We start from the raw sequence: 22,586 nt of genomic DNA on the forward strand, positions 1-22,586 counted from the left end.
AATGTGGTATCTGTCTCCTCTGACGTGTTACAGTATGCTGCTGTATTATAATGTGGTATCTGTCTCCTCTGACGTGTTACAGTATGCTGCTGTATTATAATGTGGTATCTGTCTCCTCTGACGTGTTACAGTATGCTGCTGTATTATGTGGTATCTGTCTCCTCTGACGTGTTACAGTATGCTGCTGTATTATAATGTGGTATCTGTCTCCTCTGACGTGTTACAGTATGCTGCTGTATTATAATGTGGTATCTGTCTCCTCTGACGTGTTACAGTATGCTGCTGTATTATAATGTGGTATCTGTCTCCTCTGACGTGTTACAGTATGCTGCTGTATTATAATGTGGTATCTGTCTCCTCTGACGTGTTACAGTATGCTGCTGTATTATAATGTGGTATCTGTCTCCTCTGACGTGTCCACCGGGGATACATGTTTCTAGAAAAGGGGTGTTGACATGGAATGTTCATATTTGCCAACAGTAGGACAGGCTTCAAACACCAACATATGTCTGTAGCGATGTTATGAAAGTGACTGGAGATGATTACATTCACCCAATCAGCCTGATCTCTGGTGGGTTGTTTTAAATGAACTATTTTAAACTACAAAACTTGCCAAGTGAAGAATGTTGATTCAGTTTTAGACATGGCTTTCATAAACCTTTTGAGCCTCAGATAAGTCATCATACTAAGGTTCAAACTCCTTCTCATATTTTCAAGTTTATTGGAGGGCGACGGTGAAGGAGACAGTAAAGTTAGAGTTTTATTAGAAGGGAGGAGAATGTGTATTAGAGGTCTGATCTTTTTTTAAACGCACACTGACTTGTCCGTTGCTCGCTCGCTTTCTCTCCCTCCTTCCCCCTCTCCCTCCCTCCTACCCACCGTCCCCCTCTCCCTCCCTCCTACCCACCGTCCCCCTCTCCCTCCCTCCTACCCACCGTCCCCCTCCCTCCCTCCTACCCACCGTCCCCCTCTCCCTCCCTCCTACCCACCGTCCCCTCTCCCTCCCTCCTACCCACCGTCCCCCTCTCCCTCCCTCCTACCCACCGTCCCCCTCTCCTTCTCTCCTACCCACCGTCCCCCTCTCCCTCCCTCCTACCCACCGTCCCCCTCTCCTCCCTCCTACCCACCGTCCCCCTCCCTCCCTCCTACCCACCGTCCCCTCTCCCTCCCTCCTACCCACCGTCCCCCTCCCTCCTACCCACCGTCCCCTCTCCTTCTCTCCCCCCACCCACCAAGGCTACCCGTCACTGCGTATTGAGAAGAACGACCTGAGAAGCGTTAGTCTGCTTGAAGCCAAAGCCAAGGTCAAAGACATCTCCATCTCCAGACTGAGAGTCACTCTACGGGACGTCCTGCACGAAGGTAACGCACACACACACACCTACACACACTGAGTCACTCTACGGGATGTCCTACACGAAGGTAACACACACACACACGCCTACACACACTGAGTCACTCTACGGAATGTCCTACACGAAGGTAACACACAGAGTATTGCACCAGCGACTGTAACAGTTCGCAGAACTCCCCCCAGAATTCCAGAGCTGACTGGCGCTGAAGTCTGTATATAGCCTGAATTGTGATTATTGGATTAAACTGCATTAAACCATCACAACACAAGTATCCTGACTGACAGCTATAGCATACACAGTCACAGGACACACACTGCGCTGCAACGTGACCCAACTCGTCCGGTAGATCAGTTGTTCTCTTCTGGGGAGTATCTTCTGACCTTCTGCAATCATCTCATGTTGTGAAACCAAAAGAACACGGAACACAATGTCCAACTCCGTTTATGTTATTGTGTTACCTGGTTGTGAAACTAAAGATGGTACAGAACACACGGTCCAATGACCAGCTCTCACTTCCAACTGACACTAACCAAGGTGTGGACATCCTGACCAAAACATTCCTTTCAAAACTCTGCACTCTGTGTGAAACGAGGTGGTCGTTCGTCAGTGTGTATGTGTGAAACGAGGTGGTCGTTCGTCAGTGTGTAGGTGTGAAACGAGGTGGTCGTTCGTCAGTGTGTAGGTGTGAAACGAGGTGGTCGTTCGTCAGTGTGTAGGTGTGAAACGAGGTGGTCGTTCGTCAGTGTGTAGGTGTGAAACGAGGTGGTCGTTCGTCAGTGTGTAGGTGTGAAACGAGGTGGTCGTTCGTCAGTGTGTATGTGTGAAACGAGGTGGTCGTTCGTCAGTGTGTAGGTGTGAAACGAGGTGGTCGTTCGTCTGTGTGTAGTTGTGAAACGCCTCGGTCGTTCGTCAGTGTGTAGGTGTGAAACGAGGTGGTCGTTCGTCAGTGTGTTGGTGTGAAACGAGGTGGTCGTTCGTCAGTGTGTAGGTGTGAAACGAGGTGGTCGTTCGTCAGTGTGTAGGTGTGAAACGAGGTGGTCGTTCGTCAGTGTGTAGGTGTGAAACGAGGTGGTCGTTCGTCAGTGTGTATGTGTGAAACGAGGTGGTCGTTTGTCTGTGTGTAGTTGTGAAACGCTTCGGTCGTTCGTCAGTGTGTAGGTGTGAAACGAGGTGGTCGTTCGTCAGTGTGTAGGTGTGAAACGAGGTGGTCGTTCGTCTGTGTGTAGTTGTGAAACGATGTGGTCGTTCGTCAGTGTGTAGTTGTGAAACGCCTCGGTCGTTCGTCAGTGTGTAGTTGTGAAACGCCTCGGTCGTTCGTCAGTGTGTAGTTGTGAAACGCCTCGGTCGTTCGTCAGTGTGTAGTTGTGAAACGCCTCGGTCGTTCGTCAGTGTGTAGTTGTGAAACGCCTCGGTCGTTCGTCAGTGTGTAGTTGTGAAACGCCTCGGTCGTTCGTCAGTGTGTAGTTGTGAAACGCCTCGGTCGTTCGTCAGTGTGTATGTGTGAAACGCCTCGGTCGTTCGTCAGTGTGTATGTGTGAAACGAGGTGGTCGTTCGTCAGTGTGTATGTGTGAAACGAGGTGGTCGTTCGTCAGTGTGTAGGTGTGAAACGAGGTGGTCGTTCGTCAGTGTGTAGGTGTGAAACGCCTCGGCCGTTCGTCAGTGTGTAGTTGTGAAACGAGGTGGTCGTTCGTCAGTGTGTAGTTGTGAAACGCCTCGGTCGTTCGTCAGTGTGTATGTGTGAAACGCCTCGGTCGTTTGTCAGTGTGTAGGTGTGAAACGAGGTGGTCGTTCGTCAGTGTGTAGGTGTGAAACGAGGTGGTCGTTCGTCAGTGTGTATGTGTGAAACGAGGTGGTCGTTCGTCAGTGTGTAGGTGTGAAACGAGGTGGTCGTTCGTCAGTGTGTAGGTGTGAAACGGTCAGTGTGTAGGTGTGAAACGAGGTGGTCGTTCGTCAGTGTGTATGTGTGAAACGAGGTGGTCGTTCGTCAGTGTGTAGGTGTGAAACGAGGTGGTCGTTCGTCAGTGTGTAGGTGTGAAACGAGGTGGTCGTTCGTCAGTGTGTATGTGTGAAACGAGGTGGTTGTTCGTCAGTGTGTAGGTGTGAAACGACGTGGTCGTTCGTCAGAGTGTATGTGTGAAACGACGCGGTCGTTCGTCAGTGTGTCGTTGTGAAACGCTGCGGTCGTTCATCAGTGTGTCGTTCATCGTGGTCGTTCGTCACCACCTCAGTCATCGGCTTCATCAATAAGTGCATTGACGACATCGTCCCCACAGTGACCGTACGTACATTTCCCAACCAGAAACCATACAGGTGTCATCCACATCGAGCTAAAGGCTAGAGCTTCTGCTTTCAAGGAGCGGGACACTAATCCAGATGCCTATTAGAAATCCCGCTATGCCCTCAGGCGAACCATCAAACAGACAAAGCGTCAATACAGGACTAAGACGCTCGTCGGATGTGGCAGGGCTTAACCTCTCTGGGAAATGTGGGACTGTAGCGTCCCACCCTGCCAACAGCCAGTGAAAGTGCAGGGCGCCAAATTCAAAACAACAAAAATCTCATAATTAAAATTCCTCAAACATACAAGTATTTTACACCATTTTAAAGATATAATTATCATTAATCCAGCCACAGTGTCTGATTTCAAAAATGCTTTACAGTGAAAGCACCACAAACGATTGTTAGGTCACCAAGTCACAGAAAAACACTGCCATTTTTCCAGCCAAAGAGAGGAGTCACAAAAAACAGAAATATAGATTAAATTAATCACTAACCTTTGATCTTCATCATATGACACTTACATGTATTGTGTAACATGAAATCATATATGTTTTGTTCGATAAAGTTCATATTTATATCCAAAATCTAATTTTACATTGGCGTTATGTTCAGTAGTTCCAAAACATGCGGTGATTTTGCAGAGAGTCACATCAATTTACAGAAATACTCAAAATAAACATTGATAAGAGATACAACTATTATACATGGAACTTGAGATAAACTTCTGCTTAATGCAACCGCTGTGTCAGATTTTTTTTTAACTTTACGGAAAAAGCATACCATGCAATAATCTGAGTACGGCGCTCAGAGCCCAAACAAGCCAAAAAGATATCCGCCATATTGTGCAGTCAACAGAAGTCAGAAATAACATTATAAATATTCACTTACCTTTGATGATCTTCATCAGAATGCACTCCCAAGAATCCCAGTTCCACAATAAATGTTTGATTTGTTCGATAAAGTTCATAATTTATGTCCAACACCTCCTTTTGTTAGCGCATTTTGTAAACAAATCCAAACTCACGAAGTCCAGCGGAAAGGTTGGAAGTCCAAAAAGTTTTGTTACAGTCCGTAGAAACATGTAAAACAAAGTACAGAATCAATCGTTAGGATGTTTTTATCATAAATATATAATAATGTTCCAACCGGAGAATTCCATTGTCTGTAGAAAAGCAATGGAACACGAGGTAACTCTCACGTGAACGAGCGTCACAAGCACCTTATTCATCCAAGCTACTAAATACTGCCCCCCAAAGAAGTTAAACTATTACGGTACTACAAAGGGAAACCCAAACGCGAGCTGCCTAGTGACGTGAGACTACCAGACGAGCTAAATGCCTTTTATGCTCGCTTCGAGGCAAACAACACTGAAGCATTCACGCGAGCATTAGCTGTTCTGGGTGACTGTGATAACGCTCTCGGTAGCTGATGTGCGCAAGACCTTTTAAACGTTCCCCTCATGTTTCAGCATGATAATGCACGGCCCCATGTCGCACGGCTCTGTACACAATTGCTGGAAGCTGAAAATGACCCTGCATACTCACCAGACATGTCACCCATTGATCATGTTTGGGATGCTCTGGATCAACGTGTCTGACAACGTGTTGCAGTTCCCACCAATATCCCTTGAATGACTGTCCAAAGCCATTTGTTGGTAAATTTAATAAGAATATTTCATTCATTTGTTGGTAAAGTTGTCTTAGGTGCAATGCTTGCATACGTAATTCCCATCAGGAATATAACTGAGAAAGTGTCTCATGCGGGTAGGTGGTTCGTTTTCACTAACATGTTGTGGCTTCTTAAACACCGTTCTACTACAGCGTGTATCATATTCCACTCCCAAGGTCTGGCCCTGGCCTGGCTCCAGTATAGCTCTGGTCTGGCCCTGGCCTGGCTCCCGTGTAGCTCTGGTCTGGCCCTGGCCTGGCTCCCGTGTAGCTCTGGTCTGGCTCTGGCCTGGCTCCCGTGTAGCTCTGGTCTGGCTCTGGCCTTGCTCCAGGATAGCTCTGGTCTGGCTCTGACCTTGCTCCAGGATAGCTCTGGTCTGGCTCTGACCTTGCTCCAGTAGCTCTGGTCTGGCTCTGGCCTTGCTCCAGTATAGCTCTGGTCTGGCTCCAGTGTAGCTCTGGTCTGGCCCTGGCCTGGCTCCAGTATAGCTCTGGTCTGGCTCTGGCCTTGTTCCAGTATAGCTGTGGTCTGGCTCCAGTGTAGCTCTGGTCTGGCCCTGGCCTGGCTCCAGTGTAGCTCTGGTCTGGCTCTGGCCTTGTTCCAGTATAGCTCTGGTCTGGCTCCAATGTAGCTCTGTTCTGGCCCGTCCTTGCTCCAGTATAGCTCTGGTCTGGCCTTGCGCCAGTGTAGCTCTGGTCCTGGTCTGGCTCTGGCCTTGCTCCAGTGTAACTCCAGTCCTGGTCTGGCTCTGGCCTTGCTCCAGTGTAACTCCAATCCTGGTCTGGCTCTGGCCTTGCTCCAGTGTAGCTCCAGTCCTGGTCTGGCTCTGGCCTTGCTCCAGTCCTGGGCGGGCTCTGGCCTTGCTCCAGTGTAGCTCTGGTCTGGCTCTGGCCTTGCTCCAGTGTAGCTCTGGTCTGGCTCTGGCCTTGCTCCAGTGTAGCTCTGGTCTGGCTCTGGCCTTGCTCCAGTCCTGGGCGGGCTCTGGCCTTGCTCCAGTCCTGGGCGGGCTCTGGCCTTGCTCCAGTCCTGGGCGGGCTCTGGCCTTGCTCCAGTCCTGGGCGGGCTCTGGCCTTGCTCCAGCTCACCTCTGGGCGGGCTCTGGCCTTGCTCCAGTTCACCTCTGGGCGGGCTCTGGCCTTGCTCCAGCTCACCTCTGGTCTGGCTCTGGCCTTACTCCAGCTCACCTCTGGTCTGGCTCTGGCCTTACTCCAGCTCACCTCTGGTCTGGCTCTGGCCTTGCTTTGGTCTGGCTCTGGCCTTGCTCCAGCTCACCTCTGGTCTTGCTCCAGCTCACCTCTGGTCTGGCTCTGGCCTTGCTCCAGCTCACCTCTGGTCTGGCCCCTAGCTGAGAGGATGTTGACACAACGGCCTGCAGAAATCACACTACTCCTCAGCATAAACTGATCTGATCCTCCCTGGCTCCCATAGCCCAATGATCTGTGTGTGTTGTGTGTTTATAACAACTAGTGCTTATTGATGGATAACATCGCTCACTTCCGTGAATATGGTTTGTTTTACTGACTTTATTATTATTATTTTTCATTGTTTTTATCAGACGGCTGCAGACTACATTGAAAACCCTCAGGCACACTGCATAAACAGTGTTGCTATCATTGATTAACAGTACTTCTGACTGTGCTCGTAGACTCCATGTACACCTAATGATCGGTGCTGTAGTCTTTTATTTTTAGGATCGTTGTTTGCTGATCACTCATGATATCCAATTCCCTCTGTCCCAGAGACCTCACGTTATCAGCGTGCCTGCCTTGTGCAACAAGGACTGGAGTAAGTTGTTTTTTGCCGTAGTGATGTGGTAACTCTTCAGATTTACAGCAGAATATTACCTCAGTCAGTGTTTACCGGAACACCTATAGGAAGAGGTCAGGATGTTTGTGAGGGAGGCAGAGAAAAGGAGCCTTGGAGGGGGGGATCTCTATTCCGTATGGTTTTCAGTGAGCCTGCAAGTCCAGACTCGCCCCGACAGAGCCAGGGAGAGAGCGAAGAGACAGTTAAACCTTGTTGTTATCTGTCATCGCTGCTCCTGGTGAGACACGGGGCCAAGTTGGCCTCAAGGCCTGGATTCTTCAGTTTACCTTGATGGTTTATGCGCTTAAATTTATTTTTACCTGCCCTCTGCTCGGTTTCTCTGTCCCTGAAGCTATCAATGCTTATATTAGGAGAACATATGCGTTTCCACGCCTTTCTATCTTTTCCATGTGTTGTAGCTGTTTGTCAGAATAGCTCTGTCATAGTCCCCTGATTTGTCAGAAGGTTGACTGTCATCGGCATATCAATGGTAAACGAGCCTGTGAGGATATGACCAAAGTGACACGTGAGGACCGATTACCAAGCCCTGGGGGACACCAGTAGTGAGTCATTAAAGAATACCTTGTACAGAGCCCTGGTGTATAGCTGTAATGAGAACAGGAGAGGTCCTAGTTCCGAGCCCTGGGGGACACCGGTAGTGAGAACAGGAGAGGTCCTAGTACCAATCCCTGGGAGACACCAATAGTGACCACAGGAGAGGTCTTAGTACCGAACCCTGGGGGACACCGGTAGTGAGAACAGGAGAGGTCCTCGTTCCAAACCCTGGGGAAAATACCAGTTTTACATTGCCCTGAGGGACACCAGTAGTGAGAACAGTAGCGAGCCCTGGGGACCACCAGTTTTACAGAGCCCTAAAATGCTCTTTGGGGTTCTGTGTCATTTTAATGTTTTCCAATTAGTGATAAAGGAATGAACAAAGACCCACCCTCTGTCCTCCAGTGTGTGAGGTGACAGTTCACTGACAGTCTGTCAATGAGATGCGCCGGCCTGCCTCTGCCCGCCTGCCTGCCTCTGCCTCAATCAAATATGTGCTCTTCTTTCACAGGAACATTTGGCCGCATCTTCCACGGTGTTCTGTTGGACGAAAAGGACCCGGCCAAGGAGAAATGTTGCTTTGTGAAGACAGTGAAAGGTACGCAGTCATTCGTTCCCATGTTGACTGTCTGCAACCCATTCGTTCCCATGTTGACATTATGCTGTGAAGTTAGTTAAAAAATGTTCCCCCATCTCCCTTTCATGGGTAACTTACCGTGTGTTTAGAAACTAAAGTGCTTGGCAAACAGTATTAAGTCAGGTGCCATGAGTAAACGGAGTGCCACCCGATCTGTTTCTAGTTGCTATGTCTAGTTTATCTCTATACTAAAGCCACGCAGACTCCTGAGAAGCCCTCCGTAGGAGAAATTCCAATGTTAAAGGGGGGACCGAAAGTTAAAGCTAGTGTCAATTGTACCGTGTTCAGAAAATGAATGGTACACACAACACGAGAATATAGTTCATCGGGTCTTTTGGATTTGAAATCTTTCAAGAACCTTTCAACAATGTTATTGACATCCTAAAAGTGTCGTAAGACCCCTATCAGTGAGTCCATTAATGTTTATACTGTGTATTGCTGTGTATTGCTGATATCTGCTAATTTCCCACCAGTTTCAATAAACGGATATGGACTTCTCATTAGGTTTCCTGTGCATATGAAAATAGTTGTTAGTAGGGCTGTTAGCCTACTGATTAGAACCGTAAGATTATGGGTTCGATGGACTCTGACCACATATTTTCTTATTTTTTTAACCTTTTGTTAAGAACAAATTCTTATTTTCAATGACGGCCTAGGAACAGTGGGTTAACTGCCTTGTTCAGGGGCAGAACGACAGATTTTTACCTTGTCAGCTCGGGGATTTGAACTTGCAACCTTTCGGTTACTGGTCCAACACTCTAACCACTAGGCTACCCTGCCACCCCACATGACCTTATATCTCGTCAGGTGGAAGAGTACCCTTAGTTTACCACCCCCACAGCGTATGGCTCTCCTTCCCACAGACGTTCTCAGGTTCGTGTCTCCCTTCCAGCTGACCTTTGCCCTCTTGCTCCCCTAGCCACTTCCATGTTTATCCAGGGTGGAGTGGGTTCCAGACCATGAACAATGTGCCCACCACCATGCCAACCATACCAGGGTCCTGCTTTGTTCATCATTCCACTTCCTCCTCCTCTTCCTCCCAGCAGGCCCAGAGAGCAGGAAACAAGCCCGCTTCCCAGAAGGCCTCTCTCTCTCTCTCCCAGATTAAACACGGGCCCTCTGTAGACCTGGGTTCAATTAGTTTAAGAAATCACTTCAAATACTTTATCTGGGTTTGCTTGAGTTTGGCCAATTAGAATCAATAGAATAGTCACGTGACTGCAAACCCCACCCATCTGACACTCCAGGCATACTGGAGGCAAAAAAAAAACGCCCAATATTTTTTTGAAATATTTTAAATAGTAATAGAAGCCAGTTCTGGGCCTCTGCGTGGCTTGGCTTGGCAAGAGTCAATCTAGCGTCTGTGCGTTTCCAACCAGAGAAGATATAACTCTCACAGGAAGCCATGCCTGGGGCTGTTCTCAGAAAATGGAATGGTGTGAGGTCAAGAGGGTTGTTAGACTGTTAGATGACCTTTTTAGACCCCCCCCCCCACCCTCCCTATTAGTCAGGAGGAATGTTCATGGCCAAGGAGGGTTAGCATACAGCAGAAGCAGTCTGAGTGGTGTTTATGGTTTGCGTTCCACAACTTAAGTTATGTCTCCTTCAAGACTTCAGTAGATCCCTAGATTTCTAGACTGAAGTTGTATCTTGTCTTTCACTTCTCATTCTGTAGACCATGCCTCTGAGGTGCAGGTGACCATGATGCTGACCGAAAGCTGTAAACTACGAGGACTTCATCACAGGTAATCAGTCAATCAAATCATCACGGGGACATCGCAACCAACTGAACTCGAGATCAGGCAGGGCTCTGTTTTTAATTCTGTGTGGGTTAGTCAGTAAGTCGAAGGGCTAGCCTCTGGCGTCCTTGTTTATTTCCACATGGCGTGGCGAGACACGTATGCAACTCCGCGCTGAGTCGTCTGCTCTGCAATGACCGTCATCGTTCGTTCTAATTCTATGGTCGTAACAATCAAATTCCCCTCAACTGGAAACTGAGTTGAAACCTGTTGAGTCACCTTTGCACAAGGTTCCCACTACATTTCCCCACACTAAGACACACACCATCTGTTAAAATGGTTGCTTTGGATCCTGGATGTCAGTTGGTAGATTGAATGTATTTATAAATTGTACATCCAGACCCCCCCCCCCCCAAAATACATTATTAAAAAACATGTTTCCAAAAGGGGTCCTCAAACAGCCGTGACGATATATACTATGATATATACTATGATATATATACTATGATATATATACTATGATATATATACTATGATATATATACTATGATATATATACTATGATATATACTATGATATATATACTATGATATATATACTATGATATATACTATGATATATACTATGATATATACGGATATATATACTATGATATATACGGATATATATACTATGATATATGCTACGATATATGCTACGATATATGCTATGATATATGCTACGATATATGCTACGATATATACTACGATATATACTATGATATATACTACGATATATACTATGATATATGCTATAATATATGCTATGATATATGCTACGATATATACTACGATATATACTACGATATATACTATGATATATACTATGATATATACTATGATATATGCTATGATATATGCTATGATATATGCTATGATATATGCTATGATATATGCTATGCTATATGCTATATACTATGATATATGCTATGATATATGCTGATATATACTATGATATATACTATGATATGCTATGATGTGTACTATGATATATGCTATGATATATACTATGATATATACTATATGCTATGATATATGCTATGATATATACTATGATATATGCTATGATATATACTATGATATATACTATATGCTATGATATATACTATGATATATGCTATGATATATGCTATGATATATGCTATGATATATGCTATGATATATGCTATGATATATGCTATGATATATGCTATGATATATACTATATGCTATGATATATACTATGATATATACTACGATATATGCTACGATATATACTGATATATACTATGATATATACTATGATATATACTATGATATATACTACGATATATGCTATGATATATGCTATGATATATACTACGATATATACTACTGGTGTAATAACACAAACTCCCCTGAACTCGGCACTACTTTGGAAACTTGTCGAAAGGGTCTCGACACCACCTTGCTTAGTTGTGGTTTCTCCACACTCAAGATGACCAACTGTTTGTTGTCTTACGGTTGTTCCTCATTCTGTGAAAACCCTTAAACTGTCTCTACAGTTTTGTCTGCTGTGCCTAGGGCCCTGTGTTGTGTGCAGTCATGTGACGTAGCAATATTTGAGCTTGTATTTTTAAAGCCTTATCCAGAAATAAGAGTATCACCAAAAATGAATGCAATTATGTGATGTTGGTGCTGGGAGTGGGGGTGAGGTTGTTGCTGGGGGGTTGGTGCTGGGGAGGTGTGAGGTTGAGGTTGTTGCTGGGGGGTTGGTGCTGGGGCGGTGTGAGGTGAGGTTGGTGCTGCTGGGGGATGGTGCTGCTGGGGGATGGTGGTGCTGGGAGGGGGGTTGAGGTTGTTGCTGGGGGGTTGGTGCTGGGGCGGTGTGAGGTTGGTGCTGCTGGGGGATGGTGGTGCTGGGAGGGGGTTGAGGTTGTTGCTGGGGGTTGGTGCTGGGGAGATGTGAGGTTGGTGCTGCTGGGAGGGGGTTGAGGTTGTTGCTGGGGGGTTGGTGCTGGGGAGATGTGAGGTGAGGTTGGTGCTGCTGGGGGATGGTGGTGCCGGGAGGGGGGGTTGAGGTTGTTGCTGGGGGGGTTGGTGCTGGGGAGATGTGAGGGTGGGGTGGGGTGGATGTGTGGGTGGGTGTGCGCACACTGTGTGGTTAATTCTGTGAATGCCGTGTCAGTTCGTCACGGGCCCACACCTTCCTCTTCCCCTTCCTGAGGTCAGGCGGTCACAGTTGAGAGACGTCTCTCCTCGTTTCATCTGCTCTCCGAGATGCATCCTTCCTCTGTCTGGCAGCCTCCACCGTCCTACCGGCCAACACTAAAAACTAATCTTCCCAGAATTCCCTCCTGTGTGACACATTGTCACGCAATGGGCTTTACTAGTTTTAACACCTCACCAATCTTCAACAGAATATATACGCACTCAGTGGAGTTGGTTTTTACCCTGCTGAGACACAGGTTGAATAATATTTACCCTTGGTTCTAAGTAGAGATTGAATACTCATTTAGTACTCAACGTATTATTAGGTTTTGTGTCGGTCTGTCTGTTGGGAAAGGTAGAAGACACGTTGACCTTCTAACCAAAGGACCGATAAAGTATCTATATTGCTAGATATATTACTGGACTTGAGGTACCTCTTGTAAAATAGATTTTGAATCCCAATGAGAGACAACTGGATAATTTGACCTCTTTTTTTTTTTAAATTTATTTTTAAATTTTATATTATGTTTCTGTTTACTCACCCGCTTCTGAACCGGGATGGTGGAGCCTACGGGCTTGTTCCACATTACAGCCGACTGATCTACAAAATCACCTTGTATCGTAAATAACTACTCATTTTATTATTTGTAGTTCAGTCAGTCACACTTTACCCATGGATACAGTGCCCTCGAACACGACCAGATGTCTCTGCCTCGTATATTTCTGAACAGCTGAAATAAAACTATTATGATCCCCTCAATGGAAAGATGAGACTCTCAGGAATACGATGACCCTCACAAGTGTCTTGGTACCGCCAAGGAATACGGAATACGATGACCCTCACAAGTGTCTTGGTACCGCCAAGGAATACGGAATACGATGACCCTCACAAGTGTCTTGGTACCGCCGGTCTACCAACTTTTGTCTGTAGTGTCAGAAACATTTTGGGCTACAAGAACCCCCCCCCCGATACCAGTTCATATATGTGGCTAAAATAAGGGGTTAACTACATGTGGCTAAAATAAGGGGTTAACTACATGTAGGACTAAAATAAGGGGTTAACTACATGTGGCTAAAATAAGGGGTTAACTACATGTGGCTAAAGCAAATAAGGGGTTAACTACATGTGGCTAAAATAAGGGGTTAACTACATGTGGCTAAAATAAGGGGTTAACTACATGTGGCTAAAATAAGGGGTTAACTACATGTGGCTAAAATAAGGGGTTAACTACATGTGGCTAAAATAAGGGGTTAACTACATGTGGCTAAAATAAGGGGTTAACTACATGTGGCTAAAATAAGGGGTTAACTACATGTGGCTAAAATAAGGGGTTAACTACATGTAAATAGTAATAATCCTGATATATTTCTTAATCTCCCTGATATAGGACAGACACTTCAGAACAAATTTCATTGTGATTGTTTAGGGGGACTGTCTGTTCCATTTAGTGAATCTGTTATTCAATGTGTTTCTATTGGCTAACAGCAGTAAGGCCAAATTTAGGCAGCGGGGCACTGAGCAGCAGCAGCTAGGTAGGTAGACAGCGGGGCACTGAGCAGCAGCAGCTAGGTAGGTAGACAGCGGGGCACTGAGCAGCAGCTAGGTAGGTAGACAGCGGGGCACTGAGCAGCAGCAGCTAGGTAGGTAGACAGTGGGGCACTGAGCAGCAGCAGCAGCTAGGTAGGTAGACAGCGGGGCACTGAGCAGCAGCAGCTAGGTAGGTAGACAGCGGGGCACTGAGCAGCAGCTAGGTAGGTAGACAGCGGGGCACTGAGCAGCAGCAGCTAGGTAGGTAGACAGTGGGGCACTGAGCAGCAGCAGCAGCTAGGTAGGTAGACAGTGGGGCACTGAGCAGCAGCTAGGTAGGTAGACAGTGGGGCACTGAGCAGCAGCAGCTAGGTAGGTAGACAGTGGGGCACTGAGCAGCAGCAGCTAGGTAGGTAGACAGTGGGGCACTGAGCAGCAGCTAGGTAGGTAGACAGTGGGGCACTGAGCAGCAGCTAGGTAGGTAGACAGTGGGGCACTGAGCAGCAGCTAGGTAGGTAGACAGTGGGGCACTGAGCAGCAGCAGCTAGGTAGGTAGACAGCGGGGCACTGAGCAGCAGCAGCTAGGTAGGTAGACAGCGGGGCACTGAGCAGCAGCAGCTAGGTAGGTAGACAGCGGGGCACTGAGCAGCAGCAGCTAGGTAGGTAGACAGTGGGGCACTGAGCAGCAGCAGCTAGGTAGGTAGACAGCGGGGCACTGAGCAGCAGCAGCTAGGTAGGTAGACAGCGGGGCACTGAGCAGCAGCAGCTAGGTAGGTAGACAGCGGGGCACTGAGCAGCAGCAGCTAGGTAGGTAGACAGCGGGGCACTGAGCAGCAGCAGCTAGGTAGGTAGACAGCGGGGCACTGAGCAGCAGCAGCTAGGTAGGTAGACAGCGGGGCACTGAGCAGCAGCTAGGTAGGTAGACAGCGGGGCACTGAGCAGCAGCTAGGTAGGTAGACAGCGGGGCACTGAGCAGCAGCTAGGTAGGTAGACAGCGGGGCACTGAGCAGCAGCTAGGTAGGTAGACAGCGGGGCACTGAGCAGCAGCAGCTAGGTAGGTAGACAGCGGGGCACTGAGCAGCAGCTAGGTAGGTAGACAGCGGGGCACTGAGCAGCAGCTAGGTAGGTAGACAGCGGGGCACTGAGCAGCAGCAGCTAGGTAGGTAGACAGCGGGGCACTGAGCAGCAGCAGCAGCAGCTAGGTAGGTAGACAGCGGGGCACTGAGCAGCAGCAGCTAGGTAGGTAGACAGCGGGGCACTGAGCAGCAGCTAGGTAGTTAGACCGTAAAAAATGTAAAGAATATGGCACCACAACAAACCTGCCACGTGATGGCCACCCACCAAAACTCACGGACCAGGCAAGGAGGGCATTAGTCAGAGAGGCAACGAAGAGACCAAAGATAACCCTGAAGGAGCTGCAAAGCTCCACAACAGAGATTAAAGTATCTGTCCATAGGACCACTTTAAACCGTACACTCAACAGAGCTGGGCTTTACAGAGGAGTGGCCAGAAAAAAAGCCATTGATTAAAGAAAAAAATAAGTAAAACAAGTTTGGTGTTTGCCAAAAGGCATGTGGGAGACTCCCCAAACATATGGAAGACGGTACTCTGGTCAGATGAGATTAAAATTGAGCTTTTTGGTCATCAAGGAAAACGTTATGTCTGGCACAAACCCAACACCTCTCATCACCCCAAGAACAACATCCCCACAGTGAAGCATGGTGGTGGCAGCATTATGCTGTTTTTCATCGGCAGGGACTGGGAAACTGGTCAGAATTGAAGGAATGATGGATGGCGCTAAATACAGGGACCTTGTTGAGGGGAACCTCTTCCAGGAGGACAATGACCCTAAGCGTACTGCTAAAGCAACACTCGAGTGGTTTAAGGGGAAACATTTTTAAATGACTTGGGATGGCCTAGTCAAAGCCCAGACCTCAATCTAATTAAACATTTGTGGTATGAATTAAAGACTGCTACACACCAGCAGGAACCCATCCAACTTGAAGGAGCTGGAACAGTTTTGCCTTGAAGATTGGGTGAAAATCCCAGTGATGTGCTAAGCTTATAGAGACCTACCCCAAGAGACTTGCAGCTGTAATTGAGGCAAAAGCTGGCTCTACAGAGTATTGACTTTGGGGGGGGTATTTATGCACACTCAAGTTTTCCGTTTTTTTGTTGTTTTATTTCTTGTTCGTTTCACAACAAAAAAGATTTGATCTTCAAAGTGGTAGGCCTGTTGTTTAAATCAAATGATACAACCCCCCCTTCCAGGTTGTAAGGCAACAAAACAGGAAAATGCCAAGGGGGGGTGAATACTTTCACTAGCCACTGCATGAGCTCTAACTCCGGTCCTCCAGTATCCCCACCAGTACATGTTTTTGTTGTGGCCCTGGACAAGCACACCTTATTCTACTTGTCAGCGAATCTTCAAGCTCTTGACAAGTTGAGTCATGTGTTTTTGTCCGGGGTCACAACAAAACGTCTGCTGTTAGGGGGTACTTGAGGACCAGAGTTGGGGAAACGCTAGGCTAACTGATGTAGTATGTCCCCCCCCCCCCTCTCTCCTACAGGAACCTGCTCCCAATCAGTCATGTGTGTACAGAGGAAGGAGAGAAGCCTATGGTACTACTGCCCTATATGAACTGGGGTAACCTCAAACTGTTCCTGAGACAGTGCAAGCTGGCCGAAGCCAACAACCCACAGGTGAGCTCCTAACCCTACTGTCATCCTACCGTTCTATGGCTATCCTACCATTATCCCAACCCTCTCTCTAGTCTACTGTCATCCTACCGTTCTATGGCTATCCTACCATTATCCCCACCCTCTCTCTAGTCTACTGTCATCCTACCGTTCTATGGCTATCCTACCATTATCCCCACCCTCTCTCTAGTCTACTGTCATCCTACCGTTCTATGGCTATCCTACCATTATCCCCACCCTCTCTCTAGTCTACTGTCATCCTACCGTTCTATGGCTATCCTACCATTATCCCCACCCTCTCTCTAGTCTACTGTCATCCTACCGTTCTATGTCTATCCTACCATTAGCCCAACCCTCTCTAGTCTATTGTTGTTCTATGGCTATCCTACCATTATCCCAACCCTCTCTCTAGTCTACTGTCATCCTACTGTTCTATAGCTATCCTACCATTATCCTAACCCTCTCTAGTCTACTGTCATCCTACCGTTCTATGGCTATCCTACCATTATTTTATGATCAGTTTATTGGTCACACAAGGTCCAACCGAAATGTGACTTCCGCTTTAAACTCAACCCCTCCGAAATAAACAAGTTTTGAAGAGGTTCTAGGGTCACCCGGGAGCTGCTGTTGTGGGGAGTTAAGGGCACAACGGCAGGCAATGCCATCTAGAATCTGATACCAGCAACTCTCCGCTTGCCAGCTTACTCCCCCCCTCTGTTCGGGATAAGATATCATAGAAGAATTGTGGGGGGGAAATAACCTGATACAGTTTATTAATGTTCAGGGCTCTAGACTGCAACCATTTTATAGTCTCATGACCTTTTTGACTTGGCTGAGCGAATGTAAAAAAATAAAAATAAATGGTCACATCGGTGCGAGCTGCACATTCTCCCACTTAAAAAGATGAGGCCTGTAATTTTCATCATAGGTACACTTCAACTATGATAGAAAAAAATTCCAGAAAATCACATTGTAGCATTTTTTTAATGAATTTATTGGCAAATTATGATGGAAAATAAGTATATATATATTTATACACACACACAAAAATGTCTAAACATATATGTTTTAACTTTGTTATTATGGGGTATTGTGTTTAGATTGATGAAAATAATTGAATCTATTGCGAATTCACTGTAGACTATGATATTAGTGCACATTAAAATGCAGACAATTTAAAAAATTGTTTCATTTTTTATTTTACCTTTTTTATATAACTAGGCAAGTCCGTTAAGAACAAATTCTTATCTACAATGACGGCCTAGGAACAGTGGGTTAACTGCCTTGTTCAGGGGCAGAACAACAGATTTTTACCTTGTCAGCTCGGGGATTCGGTCTTGCAACCTTTCAGTTTCTAGTCCAACGCTCTAACCACTAGGCTACCTGCCGCCCCAAATTAATCTCTATTTAACGATAGAACATTCTGGAGCCCTCGTGTAAACAGTAAAATATAACAATAGTCTATTGTCTACGTAAGGATTACTGGATTCGCTTGCATATAGAAATGGCTCGAATCATTCATTTCTGCTTGGTTTAAATCATGTATTTTCTTGAATACCATCTGAGGAGTCTATTACACGTCTTAATAAATCACTGTATGACTTTAGAAATTATTTCGCGACGACGGCAAACTTTTTTGGGGGGCAAATCGTAGGCTGGGAGATGTAAGTCTGGATCCTTGGAGTATAACTGATTGTATGCTGCTTGTGCAACCCACCGTTCAGACATTACCTTCCCGCCTTAGCATACCCCCCCGTCCCCCCTAACTCTGTAATAGTGTTAACACAGAACAATAGTGTTTTATAGCAATAGGCACTTAAATACCAGTTTGACAACAACCGATACCCAGACCTGTAAAATGTCTCTCAGGGGTTTTTTAAATGCAGTGTGTATTAAAGGGATATTTCCAAGATTTTTGCACTGTTGTCTACTTCACCGAGTTATGATCAACTCGTGAAATTAAGTTAGTTTCACAAGCCAACGCTAACTAGCACTAACGCAATGACTGGACGTCTATGGGAACAGCTCGTTGTGCTAACCCTAGTTAGCATTTGCGCTAATGCTAATTAGCAACTTCCTTCAAACTGCATGCAGAGACATTTTAAAATGGTGTCCATGAGTTCTTCTGACTCTGGGGAAATTAGATTTTTTTCTTCCCCCGAATTGCTAAACTCCCCTTTAATCTGTGGCTCAGGGCAGAGACTGTGTTTCCCATGAAGAGACAATCACCTCATTGTGCTGGGTAACCCCAGGGGTCGTTTGATCCACTTGGCGTAGGCGTTCTCTGAGATGCCTGTAATGTAAATCCAACCGATCAATCCGCCTTGAACCGAGACTCTCGGCACACACACACACACACACACACACACACACACACACACACCACTTTTAAAATAAGAAGGAGAAGTCTTGTTTAAGGTGCAGCAGAAAGAAAAAAAGACTACCGACTAATTTTCCATCACAAGACGAAGCTTGCTGCTCAATAGCAGTAAAGAAAACTTCCTCTGGGATAACACACCACCACCACTTTTATTCTCATCCATCCTCTCAAAATATACTTTAGGCGATTGTAGGGGCCTAACAAAGACATACTTATAACAGGTTTTTTTCTCTTGCTGTCTTAATAAACATGTAGACATAAATCGTTGGTGTAATGTTAGAGGGAGACTGAGGTTGTATCTCAAATGGCACCCTATTCCCTATATAGTGTGCTACTTCAGACCAAAACACTATGGCACCCTATTCCTTCACATAGTGCACTACTTTAGACCAGAACACTATGGGGAATTAGGTTGCCGTTTGGGAGGCACCCTAAAGTGTCTGAAAAGCACGTAGGGAGCATAGCGTTATTCCAGTCTGTAGCGTAGCGCAATGCCAGTCTGTAGCGTTATGCCAGTCTGTAGCGTTATGCCAGTCTGTAGCGTTATTCCAGTCTGTAGCGTAGCGTTATGCCAGTCTGTAGCGTAGCGCAATGCCAGTCTGTAGCGCTATGCCGGTCTGTAGCGCTATGCCGGTCTGTAGCGCTATGCCGGTCTGTAGCGCTATGCCGGTCTGTAGCGCTATGCCAGTCTGTAGCGCTATGCCAGTCTGTAGCGCTATGCCGGTCTGTAGCGCTATGCCGGTCTGTAGCGCTATGCCAGTCTGTAGCGCTATGCCGGTCTGTAGCGCTATGCCAGTCTGTAGCGCTATGCCGGTCTGTAGCGCAATGCCAGTCTGTAGCGCTATGCGGTCTGTAGCGTAGCGTTATGCCGGTCTGTAGCGTAGCGTTATGCCGGTCTGTAGCGTAGCGTTATGCCGGTCTGTAGCGTAGCGTTATGCCGGTCTGTATGCCGGGAGAATGCATGACTCGACCTTCGAGCCCGTTGGGGAGTTGCAGCAATGAGACAAGATCAAAATTGGGGGAAAAATATATCAAACAGAGCCAACTTATTCACATAAGTATTCAGACCCTTTGCTATGAGACTCTAAATTGAGCTCAGGTAAATCCTGTTTCCATTGATCATCCTTCAGATGTTTCTACAACTTGATTGGAGTCCACCTGTGGTAAATTCAATTGATTGGACATGATTTGGAAAGGCACACACCTGTCTATATAAGGTCCCACAGTTGACCGTGCATGTCAGAGCAAAAACCAAGCCATGAGGTCGAAGGAATTGTCCGTAGAGCTCCCGAGATGACAAGATTGTGTTAAGTCACAGATCTGGGGAAGTGTACCAACAAATGTCGGCAGCATCGAATGTCCCATTAATACAGTGGCCTCCATCATCCTTAAATGTAAGTTTGGAACCCCCAACACTAGAGCTGGCCGCCCGGCCAAACTGACCAATCAGGGGAGAAAGGCCTTCGCCAGGGAGGTGACCAAGAACCCAATGGTCACTCTGACAAAGCTCCTGAGTTCCTCTGTGGAGATGGTTGTCCTTCTGGAAGATTCTCCCATCTCTGCTGCACTCCACTGATCAGGCTTTTATGGTAGAGTGGCCAGACGGAAGCCACTCCTCACTAAAAGGCACATGACAGCCCGCTTGGAGTATGCAAAAAGGCACCTAAAGGACTCTCAGACCATGAGGAACAAGATTGTCTGGTCTGATGAAACCAAGATTGAACTCTTTTGCCTGAATGCCAAGCGGTGAAGCATGGTGGTGGCAGCATCATACTGTGGGGATGTTTTTCAGCGGCAGGGACTGGGAGACTAGTCAGGATCGAGGGAAAGATGAACTGAGCAAAGTACAGAGAGATCCTTGACGAAAACATGCTCAGGACTGGGGTGAAGGTTCACCTTCCAACAGGACAATGACCCTAAACACACAGCCAGGCGTGGACAATGTACGAGTGGCTTCGGAAGAAGTCTCTGAATGTCTTTGAGTGGCCCAGCCAGAGTCCGGACTTGAACCCGATCGAACATCTCTGGAGAGACCTGAAAATAGCTGTGCAGCAACTCTTCCCATCCAACCTGACAGAGCTTGAGGAGATCTGCAGAGAAGAATGGGAGAAACTCCCCAAATACAGGTGTGCCAAGCTTGTAGCGTCATACTCAAGACTCTAGGCTGTAATCGCTGCCAAAGGTGCTTCATCAAAGTTCTGAGTAAAGGGTCTGAATACTTATGTAAATGTGATATTTTGGTTTTAGATTATTTTTAATAAATGTTTTAAAATCTAAAATCCAGTTTTTTTCTTTGTCATTATGGTGTATTGTATGTATGTTGAGGGGTAAAAACAATTTTAATTAATTTCGAGTCTCATAGAAAAGGTGTCTTAATACTTATGTAAGGTGCTAGGTAAATGGTGTAAATAAAGTAGTTCAAAGTAGTTCATTCGCAAATGTTTCAAAACCTGTTTTGGCTTCTTTGTCATTATGGGGCATTGTGATGTCATTATGGGGCATTGTGATGTCATTATGGGGCATTGTGATGTCATTATGGGGCATTGTGATGTCATTATGGGGCATTGTGTGTAGATTGCTAAAGATTTTTAATTTATTTTATTCATTTTAGAATAAGGCTTTAACTTAACAAAATATGGAAAAAAATCCTTTACGAAGCGACCACTGTCTATATGGATCTGACCGTGCTATTGTGTGTAGAGAGAGAGGTGCCTTTTTGTTATTATGAACTTGGTACCAATGTAATTAGTGCAGTAAAAACAACCGTTTTGTTATACCTGTGGTATACTGTCTGATACAACGGCTGTCAGCTAATCAGCATTCAGGGCTCGAACATCCCCGTTTATAGTGTTGTGTGTTTGTTTATTTATATAGATATAGATATGTATGCGTGTTCTGGGTTTAATCACGTTACGATGTTGCAAGGCGCTGGTGTCTTATTCTCTAACACAAAGGGTCCAATTTAATACGAGTTGAGTCACGCTGACAGATCAGGACACAGAACATTAAACAGCTGTAAATCTCTTCCCTGTGTGTGTGTGTGTGTGTGTGTGTGGTGTGTGTGTGTGTGTGTTTGACAGCTGGCAATCTCTGCTGTGTCCATCAGAGCCAGCCCCCTGGCCCACAATGCATCTCACCCCAGCAGTGTGTCTGACTCGGGCTGAGATGGCACCCTATTCCCTATTTAGTGCACTACATTTGACCAGGGCCCTATGGGGAATAGTGTGCCATTTGGGACACAGTGCCGGGGTTATGTTAAAACCCTGATGGTGTACATCAGGTGCTCTCTTTCACTCTTCAGGGGAATCGGCTCACACAGCATGTCATCCATCCTCTTCTCTCTCTCTGGTTCACACAGCATGTCATCCATCCTCTTCTCTCTCTCTGGTTCACTCAGCATGTCATCCATCCGTCTTTCTCTCTCTCTGGTTCACTCAGCATGTCATCCATCCTCTTCTCGCTCTCTCTGGTTCACACAGCATGTCATCCATCCTCTTCTCTCTCTCTGGTTCACACAGCATGTCATCCATCCTCTTCTCTCTCTCTGGTTCACACAGCATGTCATCCATCCTCTTCTCTCTCTCTGGCTCACACATCATGTCATCCATCCTCTTCTCTCTCTCTGGTTCACACAGCATGTCATCCATCCTCTCTCTCTGTTTGGCTCACACAGCATGTCATCCATCCTCTTCTCTCTCTCTGGTTCACACAGCATGTCATCCATCCTCTC

The 22,586-nt window shown here is 46.4% G+C and overlaps 1 protein-coding gene across 1 annotated transcript in view; it reads left to right on the forward strand.

Moving 5' to 3' along the window:
- The window catches only part of ryk (receptor like tyrosine kinase), a 128,669-nt gene that overhangs the window by 84,134 nt on the left and 21,949 nt on the right, over positions 1 to 22,586 (forward strand). Inside the window, exons 9-12 of the mRNA XM_065009349.1 lie at positions 1,237 to 1,362; positions 8,177 to 8,263; positions 9,978 to 10,047; positions 16,347 to 16,479. Of these exons, the coding sequence (XP_064865421.1) occupies positions 1,237 to 1,362; positions 8,177 to 8,263; positions 9,978 to 10,047; positions 16,347 to 16,479 (416 nt within the window). The remainder of the gene's footprint in view (positions 1 to 1,236; positions 1,363 to 8,176; positions 8,264 to 9,977; positions 10,048 to 16,346; positions 16,480 to 22,586) is intronic.

Source organism: Oncorhynchus nerka, linkage group LG24 (assembly GCF_034236695.1).
Source record: "Oncorhynchus nerka isolate Pitt River linkage group LG24, Oner_Uvic_2.0, whole genome shotgun sequence".
Taxonomy (NCBI): Eukaryota; Metazoa; Chordata; class Actinopteri; order Salmoniformes; family Salmonidae; genus Oncorhynchus; species Oncorhynchus nerka.